Genomic DNA, 19,790 nt, shown 5'->3' on the forward strand with positions numbered 1-19,790 from the left:
GACAAGAAGCAAAATCAAGTGCAAATATGAGGATGAATACAAAGACAAACCTAAATCATTCGGTGGGGACTCCTGTAGTCTCGTGTGTCCATGGCCATGCCCATTCGGTCCCTACCGTACAGGTTAAGATCCGGAGCAAAGCAGGAGAGTGGCCACTTCTCATCGGCCTTATCCCAGATCTCCCTGTTCCCCTCTTGCTGGGACACGACTGGCCAGGGTTCACCGCTGCCATGAAGTCTACTACCAAGAGTGGACCGGAACAAAAGAAGAAGGGCCGGGACTGCCGGGACTGCATAGCTCGGGCCAGAGACTCCTCTCCAGGTGTGTCCCAGTCGCTTACTGACCCTCTCTCTTCGCTGTTTTGACAGGCCACCCAGGAGAGGGGTTTCGGAAAGGAACAGAAAGAGGATGACCGGCTGAAGCACTGCTGGGGCCAGGTCCTGAAGTTTGAGGGAGTAAACACCAATCCTGCCCGGCCGCTCCCCCGTTATACTTCCTGGTGAGGAATGGGCTTTTCTACGTTCACACAGACAGGAGAGGAGAACCCTGTGACCTGCTGGTGGTGCCAAGCCGTGTACTCCGCTAATGCTCCACCTAGACCACACGCACCCCTTGGTAGGCCATCTTGGACCCAAGAACACGCTAGAAAAGCTGCAGGATCTATTTACATGGCCGGGCATGAATGCAGGCCACTCTCCTCAGCGACCAAGGTACACCATTCATGTCAATTAATGATGGATCTGTGTCGGCTGTTGCAGGTCAAACACCTGAGGACATCCATCTACCACCCCCAGACAGATGGATTAGTAGAACATTTTAACCAAACCCTGAAGCGGATGCTACAAAAGGTGGTAGACCAGGAAGGATGGAATTGGGACCTCCTCCTTCCTTCATACTCTTTGCTGTCCTGGAAACGCCCCAGGCGTCCACAGGCTTCACCCTGTTCGAACTCCTGTTCGGACAGAACCTTTGGGGCTTGCTGGACGTAGCCTGGGAGACCTAGGAGGAGCAACCTTCCTCTCCGTCATTGACTTCATCCAGGACATGCAGGCTCGGATCCAGCACATCGGGCCCATCGTGAAGGAATACTTAGAAGAAGCTCAGCGTGTGCAGCAAAGGACATACAATCGGCCCGCCCAGGCTAGGGAACTTTGCCCTGGGGAGCAAGTGATGCTATTTGTTCCTAGCGTGGCCAGTAAGTTCCTGGTGAAGTGGCAGGGCCCGTACATGGTCCTCTGGACTGGTAAACTATCGGTTGCAACAGCCAGGTAAGTGCGCAGACACCAAATTATATCACATCAACATTTTGAAAAAATGGATTCCCCTGCCGGCTGTAGTGTCTGTGTTTGCCTCCCTTCACACAGATCCCCAAGAGTGTGCCCTAGTAAGGAGGGGAGATGATCTCACACCAGCCCAACAGCACAACCTCACTGAGTTTGTGCTGCTGGGTATGTAACTCATCTGATAAATTTTGTTTTACAGTTCTGTTCTATGTGAAGACCATCAGCAAGACTGTCACTGTTAAATTGGCTGCAAGTTTATATAAAACAACTGTTTCAAAAAGTCAAAAAATATGTGAACGAGGGGAAATTCACGCTGTATGATGACAAAGAAAAACAAATCTTCAGTGTTCGTATTAGAAATGTAATTGAACAGTAATTGAACAGTAATTGAACAGGACTCTGGTGTGGAGCTGAAGTAAACTGGGAATCTGATCACGGATACAAGGTTTATTTCATACAGATCAACCTGGAAGTAACCCGTAAGTGACAACGGACAGTCTGTGAATTCAAACACACATTACAAACAATTTCATAGCAGAGTCAAACTAACACATCTTTATTTGAATAAATTAATTTTAGATCATTTATATTATTAGGCAAATATATAGATAGATTAAATTATTTTGTTCTACTGGGAGATCATTTTGTTTGTTATTAAAAGAAATTGCTTATTTTTAAACATTTGCCAATAGAATATTTCAAGATTGAAATGAGTAAAACAAAGTAGCGTAGAAATATATTAAACGGTCTTTTTCTCACCTCACAGCAGGCAGAATTTCTGGTGTTCCTACTTACACACATAGTATGACATACACTAATCCATGTGCTGGAATCCTTTGAGTTCCTCTGCTTATGCTAGTTAATGAATGATTCCAGGGTAGTACTTAAGGCTGAAACCTGGATTCCTGTCTAAGGATATTTCCTTCATATCTGTGAACCACGGGATTGAAGCTGGAGTATTCTATGAAGGTCACTGGAGGAGGGTCCATCATTCAATACACAACAGAGATCATGCTCCAAATCAGCACCCTTGTTTCTGAAGTAGACCAAATCAACATGCCCAGTGTCCCTGATGCACCAACCTCTGTCAAAAATCCTGAAAAATCCTGTCTGCCAAAAGTGCCTTTTTTCCCCAAGAGTCTTCTAATTGCACATGATCTCACCAGGATCAGAGAAGGGGATGAGTGTAAATAGAGTTTTGTTATACTGTTTGTGCTGTTTTCCAGTGTTTTATCAATAATATCCTCAAAGCAATGCTCGGGAAATTTGTCCTAGAGTTTATTTTTTAATCTGTTCACCATTCATGGAGACCCATGACATCCTGAATCTCTCACTTTCCTCATCTTCAGAGAATCTGGTTAGAACTGTGAAGTCCCAGTTAGTTGTTAAAAATCCCTGTAACTTGGAAAAAGACCTAAACTACACCTCACTATGTCTTCATGAAAATGTCCCCAGCTGAATGAAATTAGAATGTCAGGAATGAAGAGCTTGTGACGGTTAAACTTGCACTTGGGAGAATTGTGCCACTTCGAGGGGGCAGCATAGCACTTTGATATTTATATAGAGCATAAAAGCTATTTGAGGAAAGCTAAGAAGTTTCAATTAAGACATCTTAGCTGGGAGTTCTTAATCTCACAATTCTAGTTCAACTTTTCGTACCATCCTAGTTTAAAGAATACTAATGCTGACTCAATGTCATGTCTACCGTAGGTCTTGACATTTCCTGTCACAATTACTGCTAAATTTGATCATTTTTATGTTATAACATTACACATGCATTGGTTTCTGTTTCATTATGCAGAAAGATGGCCTCGTGATGGCCTGTGGGGGGTGCTCTGGGAGTATGGGGTCCGGGGCCCTCTGTTAAGGGCTGTCCGGTCCCTATATGACCGGAGCAGGAGTTTGGTTCGCATTGCCGGGTGTAAGTCAGACTTGTTCCCGGTGCATGTTGGAATCCGGCAGGGCTGCCCTTTGTCACCGGTCCTGTTCATTATTTATATGGGCAGGATTTCTAGGTGCAGTCGGGGGCCGGAGGGAGTCAGGTTTGGGGACCACAGGATTTCGTCTCTGCTTTTTGCAGATGATGTTGTCCTGTTGGCTTCTTCAAATCAGGACCTTCAGCGTGCACTGGGACGGTTTGCAGCCGAGTGTGAAGCGGCGGGGATGAGAATCAGCACCTTCAAGTCCGAGGCCATGGTTCTCAGCCAAAAAAGGGTGGCTTGCCCTCTTCAGGTTAGTGGAGAGTTCCTGCCCCAAGTGGAGGAGTTTAAGTATCTTGGGGTCCTGTTCACGAGTGAGGGAAGGATGGAGCGGGAGATCGACAGGCGGATCGGTGTATCTTCCGCAGTGATGCGGTCGATATACCGATCTGTTGTGGTGAAGAGAGAGCTGAGCCGCAAGGCGAAGCTCTCTATTTACCAGTCGATCTACGTTCCTACCCTCACCTATAGCCATGAGCTTTGGGTCATGACCGAAAGGACAAGATCCCGGATACAGGCGGCCGAAATGAGTTTCCTCCGCAGAGTGGCTGGGCGCACCCTTAGAGATAGGGTGAGGAGCTCAGTCACTCGGGAGGAGCTCAGAGTAGAGCCGCTGCTCCTCCACATTGAGAGGGGTCAGCTGAGGTGGCTCGGGCATCTGTTTCGGATGCCTCCTGGACGCCTCCCTGGGGAGGTGTTCCGGGCATGTCCAACCGGGAGGAGGCCCCGGGGAAGACCTAGGACACGCTGGAGGGAATATGTCTCTCGGCTGGCCTGGGAACGCCTCGGTATTCCCCCGGAAGAGCTGGAGGAAGTGTCTGGGGAGAGGGAAGTCTGGGCATCCCTGCTTAGACTGCTGCCCCCGCGTCACGTGATTTGTGCCATTCATTAATTTGACAAAAATATTTCCTCGTTTCAGACAAATGAAGTTTATGCAAATGACCCGCATGCTTTTCCTCGCAGAAATCTACCACCGTCTCTCTACCAGATTCTGGACTGCAACACCATCCAACCAGATCCTATCTACCAAAGTCTCATGCATTAAACCTAACAACAAATTACGTCTGCCAAAGTGGGAAATAAAGCTGATAACTTTTCTATTAAACTGGACTGGTCTGGATCCCAAAGAGAGGCAGATTTATTTCACACAATTTACTTCCATGCTAATCAAGAATGTTTCAGTCCCTCGAAATGTATTTAATGAACACTAAACGTTTATTGTTGTAGTATTCTTGTTTTGGTATTTTTTTCATCATTAATCATAATTTAGAATTTTCTACTTTAATCATTTAATCATTTCAATAAAATTATTTTGCATATTAATGTTGTAATGATGCATTTGCCAAATTTAGGATGTGGAAGCTTAACAATACTTTATATTGATTAATTGATTGATTTACTTCTAATTTCAAGATTATTATTACTATAATCTGTCTCTTATCTTTGTTTTGATTATGTATGATTTAATTAGTCACAAGATGTGTTGGTGTCTACTGTTTTTTATATCTGTCTTTCTGTCTCCTGTCTGCTATAAGGTTAGACCTTGTGAAGGCTTCTTTAGTCTTTTGTATTTTAAGTCCTGCATAGATCATGGCCTGTCGTTAATGTGTTGCTCGTCAGATTATCTTTCTAGAAGAAGGTGACAATGTTAGCTCACAGGCAAACAGTGTTAAAGGGTTAATATCACAATGTATTTGAAGCTCCAATAAAACCACCTCTATTAGTTAGTTTTGTGTTTCTTTGTCTTCTTTGTAAAGAATCTACAATCTAATATTTGTTAATCTCAGTATGTTTCGTCATTGTATAGTCGATGTTGATGTTCGTGGTACATTGCTGTGGTGTGGTGTATTTTAAACACTACACAATTAACTGCAGTGCTTCACTTCATGCTGGCTATTAAAGAGGTTCTGATTCTGATTAGAAATGTGTTTTTTGTGATCAATTATAATATTTGGACCTAACAAATTCAACAAATTAAAAATATATATATTTATATTTATATTTAGCATATTAATCCTGTCCAGGGATGAAGTATATCTTAAGCCTATAGGGTTAACCCTAACCCTAACCCTAATCCTGGGTTAACCATCCAAGTATGCAGATTGTTTTAAGATACTTTGAGCAAAGGATTTATTAAACTTATTCAGGTATTTATTCATTTATGAGGTACAAAGCACATCACAGTGTCACATGATGCATAGACAATACTATTCTTCAGACTACTTCCTGGAATCCCCTGTTTTTATAAATAGCCTCTATATGTCTGCATACACTATTTAAATGTTTTGAATATTAAAAATCATGCCGCTCGTACTGTGGTGTGATTCAACGTGATGAATCCTATGCAAATAACAACACATTTACAAATAAAGAAAGTCTGCTGTGACTGAGTTCATGTGAATTTCATATTACACACTTCACACATATATTTGCTGAGATGTTTTCTTACACATTCAGAAGGAGAAGTGGTCATTACTTCAGTTTCTGCTTAAGACACAGATGAAGACACGACACATTCACGGAGCAGGACAGAGACAGTAACAGTGTGCAACAGAACAGGAGCTTTAATATCTTTCTGAAGTAGAGTTGGTGTAGAGATCTTTAAGTGTGAACTCAGGATGAAGATCCTCCTCATCTTCACCCTCTGTCTGATCCGAGGTAAAGAAATGCACTTTAAAATAATTCTCACTATCAGCAGCAGTGTTACATGAAGGAAGGTTTTACTCAGATGTATATTTGATGATTTGTTAGACGGAGGAGCCACAAAGGAAGTAACAGGATATTCAGGAGGAGGAATTCTTATCAAGTGCAAGTATGATACAGAATACACACAAAATGCAAAATATTTCTGTAAGGGTTCATGGGCAGCCTGTTTTGAACAAGTAAAGACAGAAAATAAAAACCAGTGGGTAAATTCAGGAAGATTCTCACTGTTTGATGACAACAAATCAGCAGAGTTCTGGGTGATGATCAGAGAGCTCATTGTACAGGACGCTGGGATGTACCACTGTGGAGTTGGTAGAGATTTATTGATGGACATTAACACATCAGTGGAACTGAAGGTTAAGAAAGGTGAGTCTCCCATCACTGCCTTCTGTTTATATTGCTAAACATTCAGCACCAGTCGTATTAGCTGCACTAAATGTAGGAACAGTAGGTGATTGAATTGTTACATAAATCTCACTAGGCACTTTATTAGCAACACCTGTAAAACTCATCTTTCATGCAATTATATAATTAGCCAATCATGTGAGCCACCCCAAAGGTGGTGCAAATTCACCCTCCTTGCCGAAAGAGGACATCCACCACAGCCATCTGCTACACTGGCCAGTGGACTACCTCAAGCTTAAAGCTAATTGGTCCCCTGTTATTATGGTGCAGGGACAATTGAAGGGTGGGGAGGAAGAAGGGACCATAAGTGGGAGATGGAGGAAGGGAGATGGGAGGTAGAAGGGAGAGGATTATCTGCCTCAGATATGCCACCAAGTGGTCCTCTGCCAGCTGGGCCAGTTAATCTAGCAACACTGGATGCTAAACTAATTCTGCCATACCCACCAGATGTCAGGCAATGAACTGCTCCATTACTACAGGATCTTCTGCAACAAACTCCTTTGCCAGCAGGCACTTTCATCAGGCATCATATAGCTTTTGGGCAAACACAAGCAGGCGGCCAAGCTCACCGAATGCCAGCCAGCAGAAGTGAGGATGGTGCTGTTCATGTTGTTGGTGAGGCTGAATATGTTACAGTATCAGCTGCTTCGGGTCCAGTTGCACCAGCCAGTTCACAACTGGCAATGAGTGATCTAGACTCACGCTTCCATTGCACTCATTGCCAGTTCACAACTGGCAATGAGTGATCTAGACTCACGCTTCCATTGCATAGATCCAAGAATAGATTCAGCTCATCCAAAATACAAGACAGCCTCACCTGCCAGTTATAGAGATGCCTCCCTCCCAGATGTGCTGAATGACTTCTATGCACAGTTTGAGATGCAGAACAATGTGGCAGCAAGACCATCCCTCCCACCAACGATCAGGTACTCTATCAATCCACGGCCGACGTGAGGAGAACTCTATGCAGAGTTAACCCACAGAACCCTGCAGGACCAGACAAGGTCCTGCAGGGTTCTGTGGCAGGGTGCTAAGGGAATACGCAGAACAGCTAGCGTCTGTTAACATCTTCACTTAACATCTTCACTGACATATTCAACATTTCCATGAGCAGGGCTGTTGTTCCAACATGCCTCAAGATGACCACCATTGTCCTCGTTCCAAAGAAGTCTACAGTGTCCTGCCTCAATGACTATTGTCCCTTCACACTCACACCTATCGTTATGAAGCGTTTCAAGGAGCTTGTCTTGAGGCACATCAAGACCCAGTTACCACCCTCACTGGACCCACTACAGTTTGCGTAATGTCCAAGCCGATCCATGGACGATGCGATTGCCACGGCCCTTCATTTAGCCCTCACCTGAAATGCTGTTCATGGCTTCTGCATAATACTCACTGCTATTTGTTTATATGACAAATAAAATATGTATTCCTCAACTTTTCCTGTATTTGCCAGCCTTTTCATTGTGCCTTTTCTATTTTTGTAATCACAATGCCTAATTACCTCTCCTCATACTGCCATCCACCTTTTGAAAATACAGGACTTGGATTTTGGTTCAAGTTCACACCTTGAGTATGGAGAGGTGTCTAGAGGAAACTGCCATCTCAGTCTGACATCATTTACATTTACATTTACATTTACCGCATTTGGCAGACGCCCTTATCCAGAGTGACATACATAAATCTCTAACATTGAATACATTAATTCTGGCTTACTAGGTTACATACTTAAGATACCATGAGTTTAAAACATTTGTTCAAAGTTACAATGAAAAAGTGCCACAGGTTGTGTTTTTTTTTTTAATGCAAAAGATAACTAAAGAAATGCTAGTTGAAGTGTTTCCTCATTCCACCACCTTGGTGCCAGAACAGAGAAGAGTCTTGTAGTATACTTGCCTCTTACCCTGAGAGATGGCAGAACCAGTCAAGCAGTGCTGGTAGATCGGAGGGTGCGGGGTGCAGTGCAAGGAATGATGAGGGCTTTGAGGTAAGAGGGAGCTGGTCCATTTTTGGCTTTGTAGGCCAGCATCAGTGTTTTGATTCTGATGCATGCAGCTACCAGAAGCCAGTGGAGGGATCGCAGCAGCGGGGTGGTATGTGAGAACTTTGGCAGGTTGAAAACAAGCCGGGCAGCTTCATTTTGGATCATTTCAGAGGACAGATTGCGTTCATAGGTAGACCTGCCAGCCGTGCATTGCAGCAATCCAGTCTAGAAATAACAAAGACTGAACAAGTACCTGAGCAGCCTGTGTGGACAAAAATGGTAGAATCCTTCTAATGTTGTAGAGAAGAAACCGATATGAGTGAGTCACATTAGCAACATGAGAGGAAAAGGACAGTTGATTGTCCATGGTTACCCCAAGGTTGCGAGCTGTGGCTAAGGGGAGATCAGATCATTGTGCAAGTATATATGAAGATCATGACCTGGGGATGAATCGGATCAGAAATGCTGAGATCCGATCAGAAGATGTGGTATCTGAGGGTGGGAAAGAGAAGATAAGTTGTGTATCATCAGCATAGCAGTGGTGAGAGAACCCATGTGAGGAAATAACTTCACCAAGAGAGTGAGTATACAGGGAGAAAAGAAGAGGACCAAGTACTGAGCCCTGTGGGACACCAGTGGAGAGTCTGCATGGAGCAGATGTCACTCCCCTCCATGTTACCTGATATGAGCGTCCTTCCAGGTAGGAAGCGAAAAATTCCCAAGCTGATCCGCAAATCCCAAGACTCCTGAGGCTGGATAAGAGAGTCTTGTGGTTGACCGTATCAAACGCTGCTGAAAGGTCAAGTAGGATAAGGACAGATGACAGTTTGGCTGATCTAGCAGCATGTAGTTTCTCAGAGACATCAAAAAGGGCTGTCTTTGTTGAATGAGCTGCTTTAAAGCCAGACTGGTTGGGATCTTGGAGGTTGTTCTGTGAGAGACAGACAGACAGTTGATTATAGATAATGCGTTCAAGAATTTTTAAAAGAAACGAGAGAAGTGATACCAGTCTATTGTTACTGATGTCTGATGGATCCAGAGCAGGTTTCTTTAGGATGGGAATAACCCTTGCTCTCTTGAAAGTAGTTGGTACCTGACCAGATGCTATGGATCTATTGATAGTGGTAATGAAGGGCAGAAGATCTTGCGAGATGGTCTGGAGCATAGTGGAAGGCAGTGGGTCCAATTGGCAGGTGGTAGGATTGCAGGACTGTGTGAGTTGTAAAATCTCTTCTGCTGCTACAGTTGAGAAATGTGACAACAAAGGTGTAGGGAAATCCATATTCTGAGATGTAAGTGCAGTTGGGGTTGAAGTGAAGGTCCGGCAGATTTCTTCAATCTTCTCCTATTAGAAAGAAGCAAAGTCTTCTGCAGTCCGGGAGGATGAAGGAGAAGGAGCCGGGAGATTGAGCAGAGAAGAGATGATGTTGTGGAATTTGCGAGGGTCATGTGAGGAAGCTTCAAGCTTTTCCTTGTAGAAGGAAGTCTTGGCAGAAGTCACATCTGAGGAGAATCAAGATCTGCATGATTTCTTCCACATCATGCTACCACCCTCAGAATACTGAGAAATACTATGAACCAGGTGGTAATGGGAAGGCTCACCACGAGAGACCTAAATCGTGAATGTGGTGAATGAACCACCTTAATTCATGCAGTTCTTAGAAATAACTTCAGTTTAGCAACGAGTATCTTGCTATAACACCCCTAATACTTGTATTAATCAGTTATGTATATTGTAAGCATGTTTTGAACTTGCTTTTAACAGGGTCCTTGGTCTCTAGAGACGTGACTGCATATGCTGGGACAAGAAGCAACATCAAGTGCAAATATGAGGATGAATACAAAGACAAACCTAAATCCTTCTATAAGATAAAAGAGACAGATCAGTGGAGTTTTAATCAAATACGTACAAAAGCAAACAGTGAATGGTCACATAATGGCAGATTCTCAATTCATGACAACAGAAGTGCAGGATTCTTTAGTGTGTTTATCAGAGAGCTGAATATGGAGGACACTGGAACATACGCATGTGGTATTGCTGTGACTAATGAAATAGAGATCCACACTATAGTGAATCTGAATGTAACAGAAGGTGAGGAGCTGATAAAACTGTTGTCTTCATTTTTATACATAAACATATCAGAATTATTGCAAAGGTCAAATGTTCCTTTGTAAAATTGTGATATGATAAATGTATCGTATATAAACTGACGTGACTGGTTGTGATTTGTAGGTTTGTCCTACGAGAAGTCCATCAGTGAGATTGTCCATATAGGACGAGATTTGCCTGTAAGCTGTAATTACCCAGAATCCCACAGGAACGACAATAAGTTTCTCTGCAAAAGGACTGCAACTGCTGCTTGTTCTTATGCTTTGACTGTTAAAGAAAGTAGAAAGTATGTAAAAAAGGGACATCTCTCCCTGTATGATGACAGAGAAAAACAAATCTTTACTGTGAACTTCAGAAATATGACTGAGCAGGATGCTGGTGAATATTGGTGTGGAGCTGAAGTGAACTGGAAATCTGATCATGGCTACAAGGTTTATTTCACACGGATCAACCTGGAAGTAACTGGTGAGTGACACTGACATACTTTAATTTCAGACATACATTACATGAACCTGTATGATAGTGGACTTGATCTAGAATTTCTTATCAGGAGATAATGTCAGACAGCAGGGCTCTGGAGTTTTCAAGACAGGCAAGCGTGACATCTCCAAGACACCCCCCACCCCCCACCCCCCACCTGCAAACCCAACACCCACCCCACCCCACCCCAAAAAAATAAAACAACCTAAAATAAAATAAATAAATAATATTTTTTAAAAATCAATAATCTGAGAGTTGTTGTGTTTGGTAATGATTACTGAGCACATTTTAACCAAATACAAAGTATTTGTTTAATTTCCATTAATTAAATTGGTGTGTGTGTGTGTGTGTGTGTGTGTGTGTGTGTGTGTGTGTGTGTGTGTGAGAGAGAGAGAGAGAGAGAGAGAGAGAGAGAGAGAGAGAGAGAGAGAGAGAGAGAGAGAGATTATGACTGGTGGTGTTTATTGTAAGTTTTTGTCACCTTTTTTGGACTCCTTTATCATTTGTAATGTTGCTCTCATATAAAATAGTTCGGCTCAAGCTCAGACATTTTTAGGGTCATGATTGAGGACAATGTCCTGTCCAGAGACAAGCTGTTTTGTGTTGAGGTTTTGTTCAAACCGACCATCGAAAATAGCCTCGCTGATGAATGTTTTTTTTTTGTTCATTGGTTGTTGCGTTAAATCTTACCCAGATAGTGCTATTTCCATAGAGACACCGGTGCGGACTGATACATTTTGGGAGCTGCAGTATATTAAATATATGATAAATAGTCAAAAAGTTTTTCCTGCATGAGAAATATGATGTGTGGCGGGAGAGCGTGACAAAAGACCTAAATACGTTACTTGTACTCTCAATGCATGACACTTGACAGCCCTGAGACAGTTAAACATTATTAGGCAAATTTCTGTACGTCTTGTTCTTTTGAAAAATTGTTTCAAGCATTTATGATGAATAAGTTATTCTAAGCTTAAAGTGAGTAAAAATGTAAATGTTCTTTTAGCCAAAGCTGAAAAGCCACATTTACACATTTCCAAACATATTCCTAAAGCAGTTAGACATTTACAAAAAAAAATGCTAGCACCACAGAAATGTCTCACTTAATCTCTCTTAGGTTTCCTCAGCCAATATCCAAAATCTGACGGATGCACCAACTGATCAGATTCAGTTTTCATCCATGTGTCCCAGCACCTTTGATTGAATGCAAATCACACCTATAATATAATAGGATTACTTTGATTAATTTGATCAGATAATTATGCAATTTAACTTTCCAGTTTTCACTGTGGTCATTGTGTCTGTGGTTTCGCTGCTGCTTCTGGTGATCGGAACGATATTTCTTATATTCCTCATTGTGACTCTACATAGGAGATACTGGATGCAAGGTACACAAACACACACATGCACACACACGTGCTATACTGCTTCCTGAAAACTTCTCCTCCCTTTTAGTGCTATAATCATATTATATCATATGGTCAATTACGGACGTCAGCCAATCATACTGAAGGTAACACTTTTCTCTTTGTTGTCCTAGTATCCTTTCAGACCCAAAACCAATGACAACTTCCGGAGAGGTGAGACCAAAGTTGCAGCAAAACTACTCTCTCACATGATTTGCTCCATTACTTAATTTGACAAATCATTTCAATTTTATAAACTAAATATTTTACCTCATTTCAGACAAATGAAGATTATGAAAATGTGCCAAATATGCTTCCTCTACAATCAGCACAAAATACCAATATACCAGGGTCTGTCGATCAGAGACTGGACCCCAACACCAACCAGTCAGATTCAATCTACCAAAGTCTAAACGTTAACTCCAACCAATCAGATTCAGTCTACCAAAGTCTAAACCTTAACTCCAACTAATCGGATTCAGTCTACCAAAGTCTCAACCCCAAAACCAACCAAACAAATTCAGTCTACCAAAGTCTGAACCATAGCACCAACTGATCAGATTCAGTCTACTGTTTTTCCCCTGGACTGTTGTTTTTTATAGTGTGTGTATGACATCAGTCCACAGTTGTTCCGATTCCTACGCCGCACTACTTCCTGTCCGTGCGGGGTGTTGCAGGCCCGTTTTTCCCCCAAGGACATTTTTTGTTTATTTTTTGCTCTGTGGCAGAGGACTTTTCCCACCCTCCCCACCTTTCTGGATTTTCAGGACGTTGGTCTGGCCGCGGTGTGTCAGGGGTTGCGCTCGGCCCTTCAGCTCAGCTGTGGACGTCGCTCGGCCCTTCAGCTCGGCTGTGGACATCGCTCGGCCCTTCAGCTCAACTGTGGACGTCGCTTAGCCCTTCAGCCCCCACCTGCCTTGCCATGTGCCTTGCTCCCCCAACCTGCCTCGCCGTGTACCTTGCTCCCCCCACCTGCCTCACCAGCGTGGAATCCTTGTTGTCATCTGTCGTCCTATGTCATCTGTTGTCATCTGTCGTCATGTCATGTCCGGTATCGTCTGCGTCCTTGTTTCGTGTTTACTTGTCAATAAATCAAGTTTATTTTATGCTATTCTGCATTTGGGTCTGTTTTTATCCCCACGTTGCTGACACTTTTTTAAAAAGACATATATTCTGTTGGCTGTAGGTTTGTGAATATGGGTGTGTTTGACAGCCTAACATCTGTGACACAGACACACCCAGAAATCAGCAGTGAACATTACTGCATATGTAGAACATTACTATCATTCATTACATTAATAATTAATCACTGTTTACTTTTTCCGACTTTAATTTAATTATATTTGGTCATTTTATATGTGTTGCAATGATGCATTTGCCTTCAAAGTTTTTTTTAGAACATTGGAATGAGTAAGTTTAGTCACACAATGTTTTTTCCTGATTTAATTTATTTTTTACATATATATTTTCAGAATTATATCTTTTTTGTTAATTAGCTTAGTTTCACCATGTCTGAGCTTCTCTTGATATGATCTAGTTCCAGATTTTGTGTTCTGTTTGTGTACTTTGATCTGATATGGTTTTTGTGTGTTGCTGATCCTATTGTTCTACTTTTTTTTTTTTTTGCCATAGTTTCTGTTTCTTATTTTAGTATTTTCTTTGCACTCTTAATAAATCAAATTCTGTATTTGCATTCAACTTCTTTGCTTATGTAATGGTTCAATAAATTCTATGTGGCATTTCACAAGATATTTCTTTGATTTGGTTATTGTTGCAAAGTTTAGTTTGCGACTTTTTCCCATCCACAAATATATATATAGTTCTTTCATGTCCGCCTCTCTAGAGTGCTCTACATTGTGTGTGTATACCAGCTCCAGTTGTGTTCCATGCCATGAAGATTTCATTGGTTCGAGGCCAAGATGTATCAGCTCCAGTTGGACTGTATATTTATAATCACACCCTCCACTGTCACCCAAATTAGGATGAGGTTCACTTTTGAGTCTACTTCTTCTCAAGGTTTCTTTCTCTTCCATCTAAGGGAGTTTTTCCTTCTCACAATTGAGTCAGTCACCTCAGGTTTGATCATTGGGGATAAATACAAACACATTTAAATATAAGTCTAATATCCATCTTGAATTTTTGTATTATATTAATCTTTGTATAATGAACCTTTTGTATTATGTTTATTGTTCTGTAAAGCTGCTTTGAGACAATTTAATTGAATGTACATGCACACACACACACACACACACACACACACACACACACACACACACACACACACACAAAAATAGTGATGGCCAAAAAAAAATATTTGATAATAGAATATTCCAGATGATACAGTTTATGATTCATCCTGAAAGTTAGCTCTTTGTTAAAAAGTATTTGTTTGTTGCAAGTTTTCCCAATAGTTAGTAGTTTTCTGGAAATAGATCTAATATTTTATGATTATTTATTTATTTTATTTTATCTCAACTTTCTGAAGGAAATAATGGATGATATTTTCTTTTTTTTGAATTTCAAAACACTCCTAAACTCCTCGTGACCAACCAAAACGGTAAAAGAAAAAAAAACTTCTTCAAACTGTTTCCCATAATATGTGTTTCTCAAAACAGTCATTTAGGAAAATTATTATTCATTTTTGTTAGATTTTCTAAATTGTATACTTGTTAGGTGAAAAGATTTGTGTGTTGGTTTAGGGGCCAAAAAAAATAAAGACATTGTCTATAAAACTTTGACAGTTTCCTTGGTAGTTCTCTAACAACGCTGCATTTCAGTAAAAACTCTAAAATTAGATTTGCTTTTTTGTTTTGCTTTGTTGCTTGTTAGTTTGTTGTTTGTTTAAACGCTTAAACAAGATTAAACAAGAGTTTAAACAAAACAATGAAATTCTGAAAGGCACTTAGTCCTTCTTTTTCTCGAATACTACATATTTTTTAAATTACAATTTATTTATCCATATATTGTTAAATATCTTTAATTATATTTTAAGATTTTTTACCTCAACTGAGACGAGGCTGACTCTGTGAGGATCCTGAGGCATCTGGAGATCTACCAGCTGCAGTTAGACTCTGCGATACTAAAGAAGAGACGCCAACTCCATGTGGTCTTTAGGACTACAACCTCTTCATCAATACAACATTTATCAGACTGTATATTTGTAATCACACCTCCAGGTTCCCCTTTGAGTCTGGTTCCTCCCAAGGTTTCTTCCTTTACCATCTAAGGGAGTTTTTCCTCACTACAGTCACTTGCTCATTAGGGATAAATACGTACATACACATTTAAATATATTAATTTAATAAATTTAATAAACACATTTAATAAATATTAATCTTAACACTTATATATATATATATATATATATATATATATATATATATATATATATATATATATATATTATTCTTTATAATAACCTTTTGTTTTATGTTGATGTTCTGTGAATCTGCTTTGAGACAATGTCAATTGTTAAATAAATTAATAAATTTGAATCGAATCGAATTGAAACAACAAACAATAAAACAAAGGAACAAAAACAATATCTGTGACTGACAAGAGTCGAATATCATCCAGACCAATCATACACCGCCCCTTCATCCGGGTACTTTGGCCGTACACCGGCTAGTTAGTTAGCTAGCAAACCAGCAAAAAGGTTTAAAACGTTTTTAACTATTCACAATAGGTGTTTATAGGATGTGTCTTTATTAAACAGTTTGTGTGCACTAACAAATCTATAACTCTTAGATATCGCGTAGATTTACCGTTTTCTTTATGAGGAAATAATTTGTAAATAAAAGGAACCGGTTAAGTCACTTCCGCAGTTCTTTGGTAGACCAATCAGCGCGTCGGTACAAATTGAGTGACGTTCCCTTTAGCCAATTACTATATTACGAATTTTTGCCGGTAGCCAATCACAAAGAGGCATGTGGTGAAAATAGCGTTTTGGTTTACAGATTGATGTCAGCGAAACTGTCCCTTATTTGTCTTCATCTGAATCGGTAAGAAGTTCAAGTGTAAAGTCTTTCTTACAGAATATTTATATGTTTACGTTAGAATTCTTACATTTAAGGACGTGTTGTTTTAATACAGCCGCTTTATCCCTGTGTACATAACCGGCTGTATAAATGTAGTTATATTTACAGTCGTGTGCAAATGTTTAGGCACCCCATGACAATGTCCATGATGTACGTTTATAAATATTTGGGTGTTTGGATCAGCAATTTCACTTTAATCTATCAAATAACTGAAGGACTGTATATAAATATAAATATTTCAGTAGTGAAATGAGGTTTATTGGATTAATTAGACAGGTGCATAAATTTTGGCACCCCAACAGAAACATCACATCAATATATAGTAGAGCTTCCTTTAGCAGAAATAACAGCCTTTAGACGCTTTCTATAGAATGTAATGAGTGTCTGGATTCTGGACCATTCTTCCTTACAAAACGTCTCCAGTTCAGTTAGGTTTGATGGTTGGGGGGGACGGACAATACGCTTCAAATCGCTCCACAGATGTTCAATGATATTCAGGTCTTGGGGACTGGGATGGCCATTCCAGAACGTTGTACTTGTTCTTCTGCATAAATGCCCGAGTAGATTTTGCGCAATGTTTTGGGTCGTTGTCTTGTTGAAATATCTAGCCTCTGTGGATATTCAACTTTGTGACTGATTCCTCAACATTATTCTCAAGAATCTGCTGATATTGAGTGGAATCAAACTTTAACAGATTCCCAGTACCGGCACTGGCCACACAGCCCCACAGCATGATGGAACCTCCAAAAAAATATTACTGTGGGTAGCAAGTGTTTTTCTTGGAATGCTGTGTTCTTTTGTCACCATGCATAACACCCCTTGTTATGACCAAACAATTCAATCTTTGTTTCATCATTCTACAGCAACTTAGTCCAAAATGAAGCTGGCTTGTCCAAATGTGCGTTTGCAGACCTCACGCGACTCCGTTTGTGGCGTGTGTGCAGAAAAGGTTTCTTTCACATTCCTCTCCCATACAGCTTCACCTTGTGTAAAGTGTGCTGAATTGTTGAACGATGCACAGTGACACCATCTGCAGCAAGTTGATGTTGTAAGTCATTGGAGGTGGTCTGTGGGCTGTTTCTGACCGTTCTCACCATCCTTTGCCTCTCTGATATTTTACATGGCCTGCCACTTCTGGCCTTAACAAGAACTGTGCCTGTGGTCTTCCATTACCTCACTATGTACCTCACTATGTTCCTCACAGTGGACACTGACAGCGTATATCTCTGCGATAACTTTTTGTAGCCTTCCCCTAAACCATAATGTTGAACGATCTTTGTTTTCAGGCCATTTGAGAGTTGTTTTCAGGCCTCCATGTTGCCACTCTTCAGAGGAGAGACAAAGAGAACAACAACTTCCAATTGGCCACTTTTTTCTCATGATTGGATGTACCTATCTATGACGTTTAAGGCTTAATGAGCCACCAAACCAATTGTCTGTTCCAATTAATCAGTGCTAAGTGCTTACAGGTATTCGAATCAACAAAATGGCACGGGTGCCAAATTTATGCACCTGTCAGATTTCGTTTTGATGCATATTACTTTTTCTGTTAATCCAATAAACCTCATTTCACTACTGAAATATAACTGAAATATTACTTATTTGATAAATCAAAATTAAATTGCTGGTCCAAATATTTATAAATGAAAATCATGGAAATTCTCAGGGGTTCCAAAACTTTTGAATACGACTGTATATAATGAATAAATAAATAAATTACTGGAGTGTTTTATTACAGGAATGGAGTTGCTGTCAAAAGTGGATCATTTTTTAATCATTCTTTTTTTAATCATTAGATCACATCAATCCGTTTTGTTAATACCACTGTTTTTGTATAATTATTTAATTTCATGTTGTTTTCCAGCCAGCCGAAATGCCATCTTTTAATATTTAGAGTTCTTTAATATGCTTGCAGGTCGAGATGAAGAAGAAAACCTTAATGGTGTTTGATTTTGATCACACGCTGGTGGACAACAACAGTGACATGTGGGTGATCCAATGCACACCTGAGCAGAGCTTACCTGCCTGGCTTGAGAATTCATACCAGAGAGGACGCTGGACCGAGTACATGGGTCGAGTGTTCACTTACATCGGAGAGCAATCTATCCGTCCGGACGCAGTACGTGAGGTCATGCAGACGATCCCGTACACAGATGGAATGATCGAGCTGCTGAAGTTTATCTATCACAACAAGAGCCACATTGATTGCATTATAGTCTCTGATTCTAACACACTGTTCATAGACTGGATTTTAGAAGCTGGCGGCATGAAGTGCGCCGTCGATATAGTCTTCTCAAACCCGGCCAGCGTGAACCAGCATGGGTACATCGAAGTCGGGGGCTTTCATTCGCACTCCTGTGAGCGCTGTCCTGTTAACATGTGCAAGCAGAAAGTGTTAACTGATTTTAGAGCCAGACAGGCAGATGTTGGGGTCCATTACCACACCGTGTGTTATGTAGGGGATGGATCGAATGATTTCTGTCCTATTAAGGCTTTAAATGAGGGGGATATTGCAATGCCAAGAAAAGGATACAGTCTGGAAAAACTGCTGGCCAAAAGCAGGAGTGAAAGTAATGCTCCTAAAGTGCAGGTGATGCCCTGGAACAGCGGGACTGACATACTAAACCAGCTAAAAATCATCCAGCAACAGGCTGAACTATTATAAAACATTAATGATGGGCTGCTGCAAAAACACAGCAAAGAAAGATAAGGATAAAAATCATTCAAATAGCCTCACATAGTCTGATGAATAACGTCTGAAATGTTTACACCTTCATTTATGCTTTTATTTTCTGTTTTTATTTGAAGTGCTGAGCCGTGGGCTGTGGATGTCACCCTTCTCTGACAATTCCGCAGTGTAAAGGAAACTTTTACCACGAAACATTTTAAATACGCTTGTACAAGTTTAGTGATTCTGGTGCTTGAATTGTTGCTTTATTACAGCACTTTAGAACCATCACAGATTTACTCTTAACACACTGATGTTAATGTTGTCAGGATCTTTCTTTAGAAACTGTGTGGAATTTAATGTTTTTTTTTTTATTATTATCACCATGTATAATGAAGAGAATATATAGTATCATGATTAACTTTAATAAAATGAGAAAAAATAACCTACAACACTTGTTGAAATTGACACATCACATTTTTATAATGTTTTTTTAAATAGATTTTAATAATGATAATTCTGTATACTGACTAAATGATGGTCTTCTACATAATGAACCATTTATTAAATAATTTATGATTACCAATTATAATAAAGCTTTTATAATCAAATTATGAATTGAAGTGTGTAAGTTAACTGCACATTGCATTTTAAAACTGCATAATACAGTAATACACTGCACAAAACAATAATAATAATCATTCATTCATTCATTTTCTACCGCTTATCCGAACG

General features: G+C 40.5%; 2 protein-coding genes across 2 annotated transcripts; both read left to right on the forward strand.

Annotated features, from left to right (window-relative positions):
• The first annotated feature begins 5,756 nt into the window (after window positions 1-5,756).
• On the forward strand, window positions 5,757-10,532 carry LOC113640783 (CMRF35-like molecule 9). Its single transcript, XM_047813587.1, has 3 exons — window positions 5,757-5,920; window positions 6,014-6,334; window positions 10,123-10,532. The coding sequence occupies exons 1-3, from the start codon at window positions 5,881-5,883 to the stop codon at window positions 10,530-10,532; spliced, it is 771 nt and encodes a 256-aa protein (XP_047669543.1). The 5' UTR covers window positions 5,757-5,880.
• Window positions 10,533-15,939: 5,407 nt separating this feature from the next.
• phospho2 (phosphatase, orphan 2) lies at window positions 15,940-19,507 on the forward strand. Its single transcript, XM_027143382.2, has 2 exons — window positions 15,940-16,351; window positions 18,303-19,507. The coding sequence occupies exon 2, from the start codon at window positions 18,309-18,311 to the stop codon at window positions 19,050-19,052; it is 744 nt and encodes a 247-aa protein (XP_026999183.1). The 5' UTR covers window positions 15,940-16,351; window positions 18,303-18,308; the 3' UTR covers window positions 19,053-19,507.
• The last annotated feature ends 283 nt before the right edge of the window (window positions 19,508-19,790 follow it).

The sequence above is a fragment of the Tachysurus fulvidraco genome, chromosome 5 (genome assembly GCF_022655615.1).
Source record: "Tachysurus fulvidraco isolate hzauxx_2018 chromosome 5, HZAU_PFXX_2.0, whole genome shotgun sequence".
Lineage (NCBI taxonomy): Eukaryota > Metazoa > Chordata > Actinopteri > Siluriformes > Bagridae > Tachysurus > Tachysurus fulvidraco.

Coding starts and splice junctions, on each gene's coding strand:
- LOC113640783 (XM_047813587.1), top strand. CDS start 5,881: ATGAAGATCCTCCTCATCTTCACCCTCTGTCTGATCCGAG. Junction 5,921..6,013: donor CACCCTCTGTCTGATCCGAG/GTAAAGAAATGC, acceptor ATGATTTGTTAG/ACGGAGGAGCCACAAAGGAA. Junction 6,335..10,122: donor GGAACTGAAGGTTAAGAAAG/GTGAGTCTCCCA, acceptor TGCTTTTAACAG/GGTCCTTGGTCTCTAGAGAC.
- phospho2 (XM_027143382.2), top strand. CDS start 18,309: ATGAAGAAGAAAACCTTAATGGTGTTTGATTTTGATCACACGCTGGTG.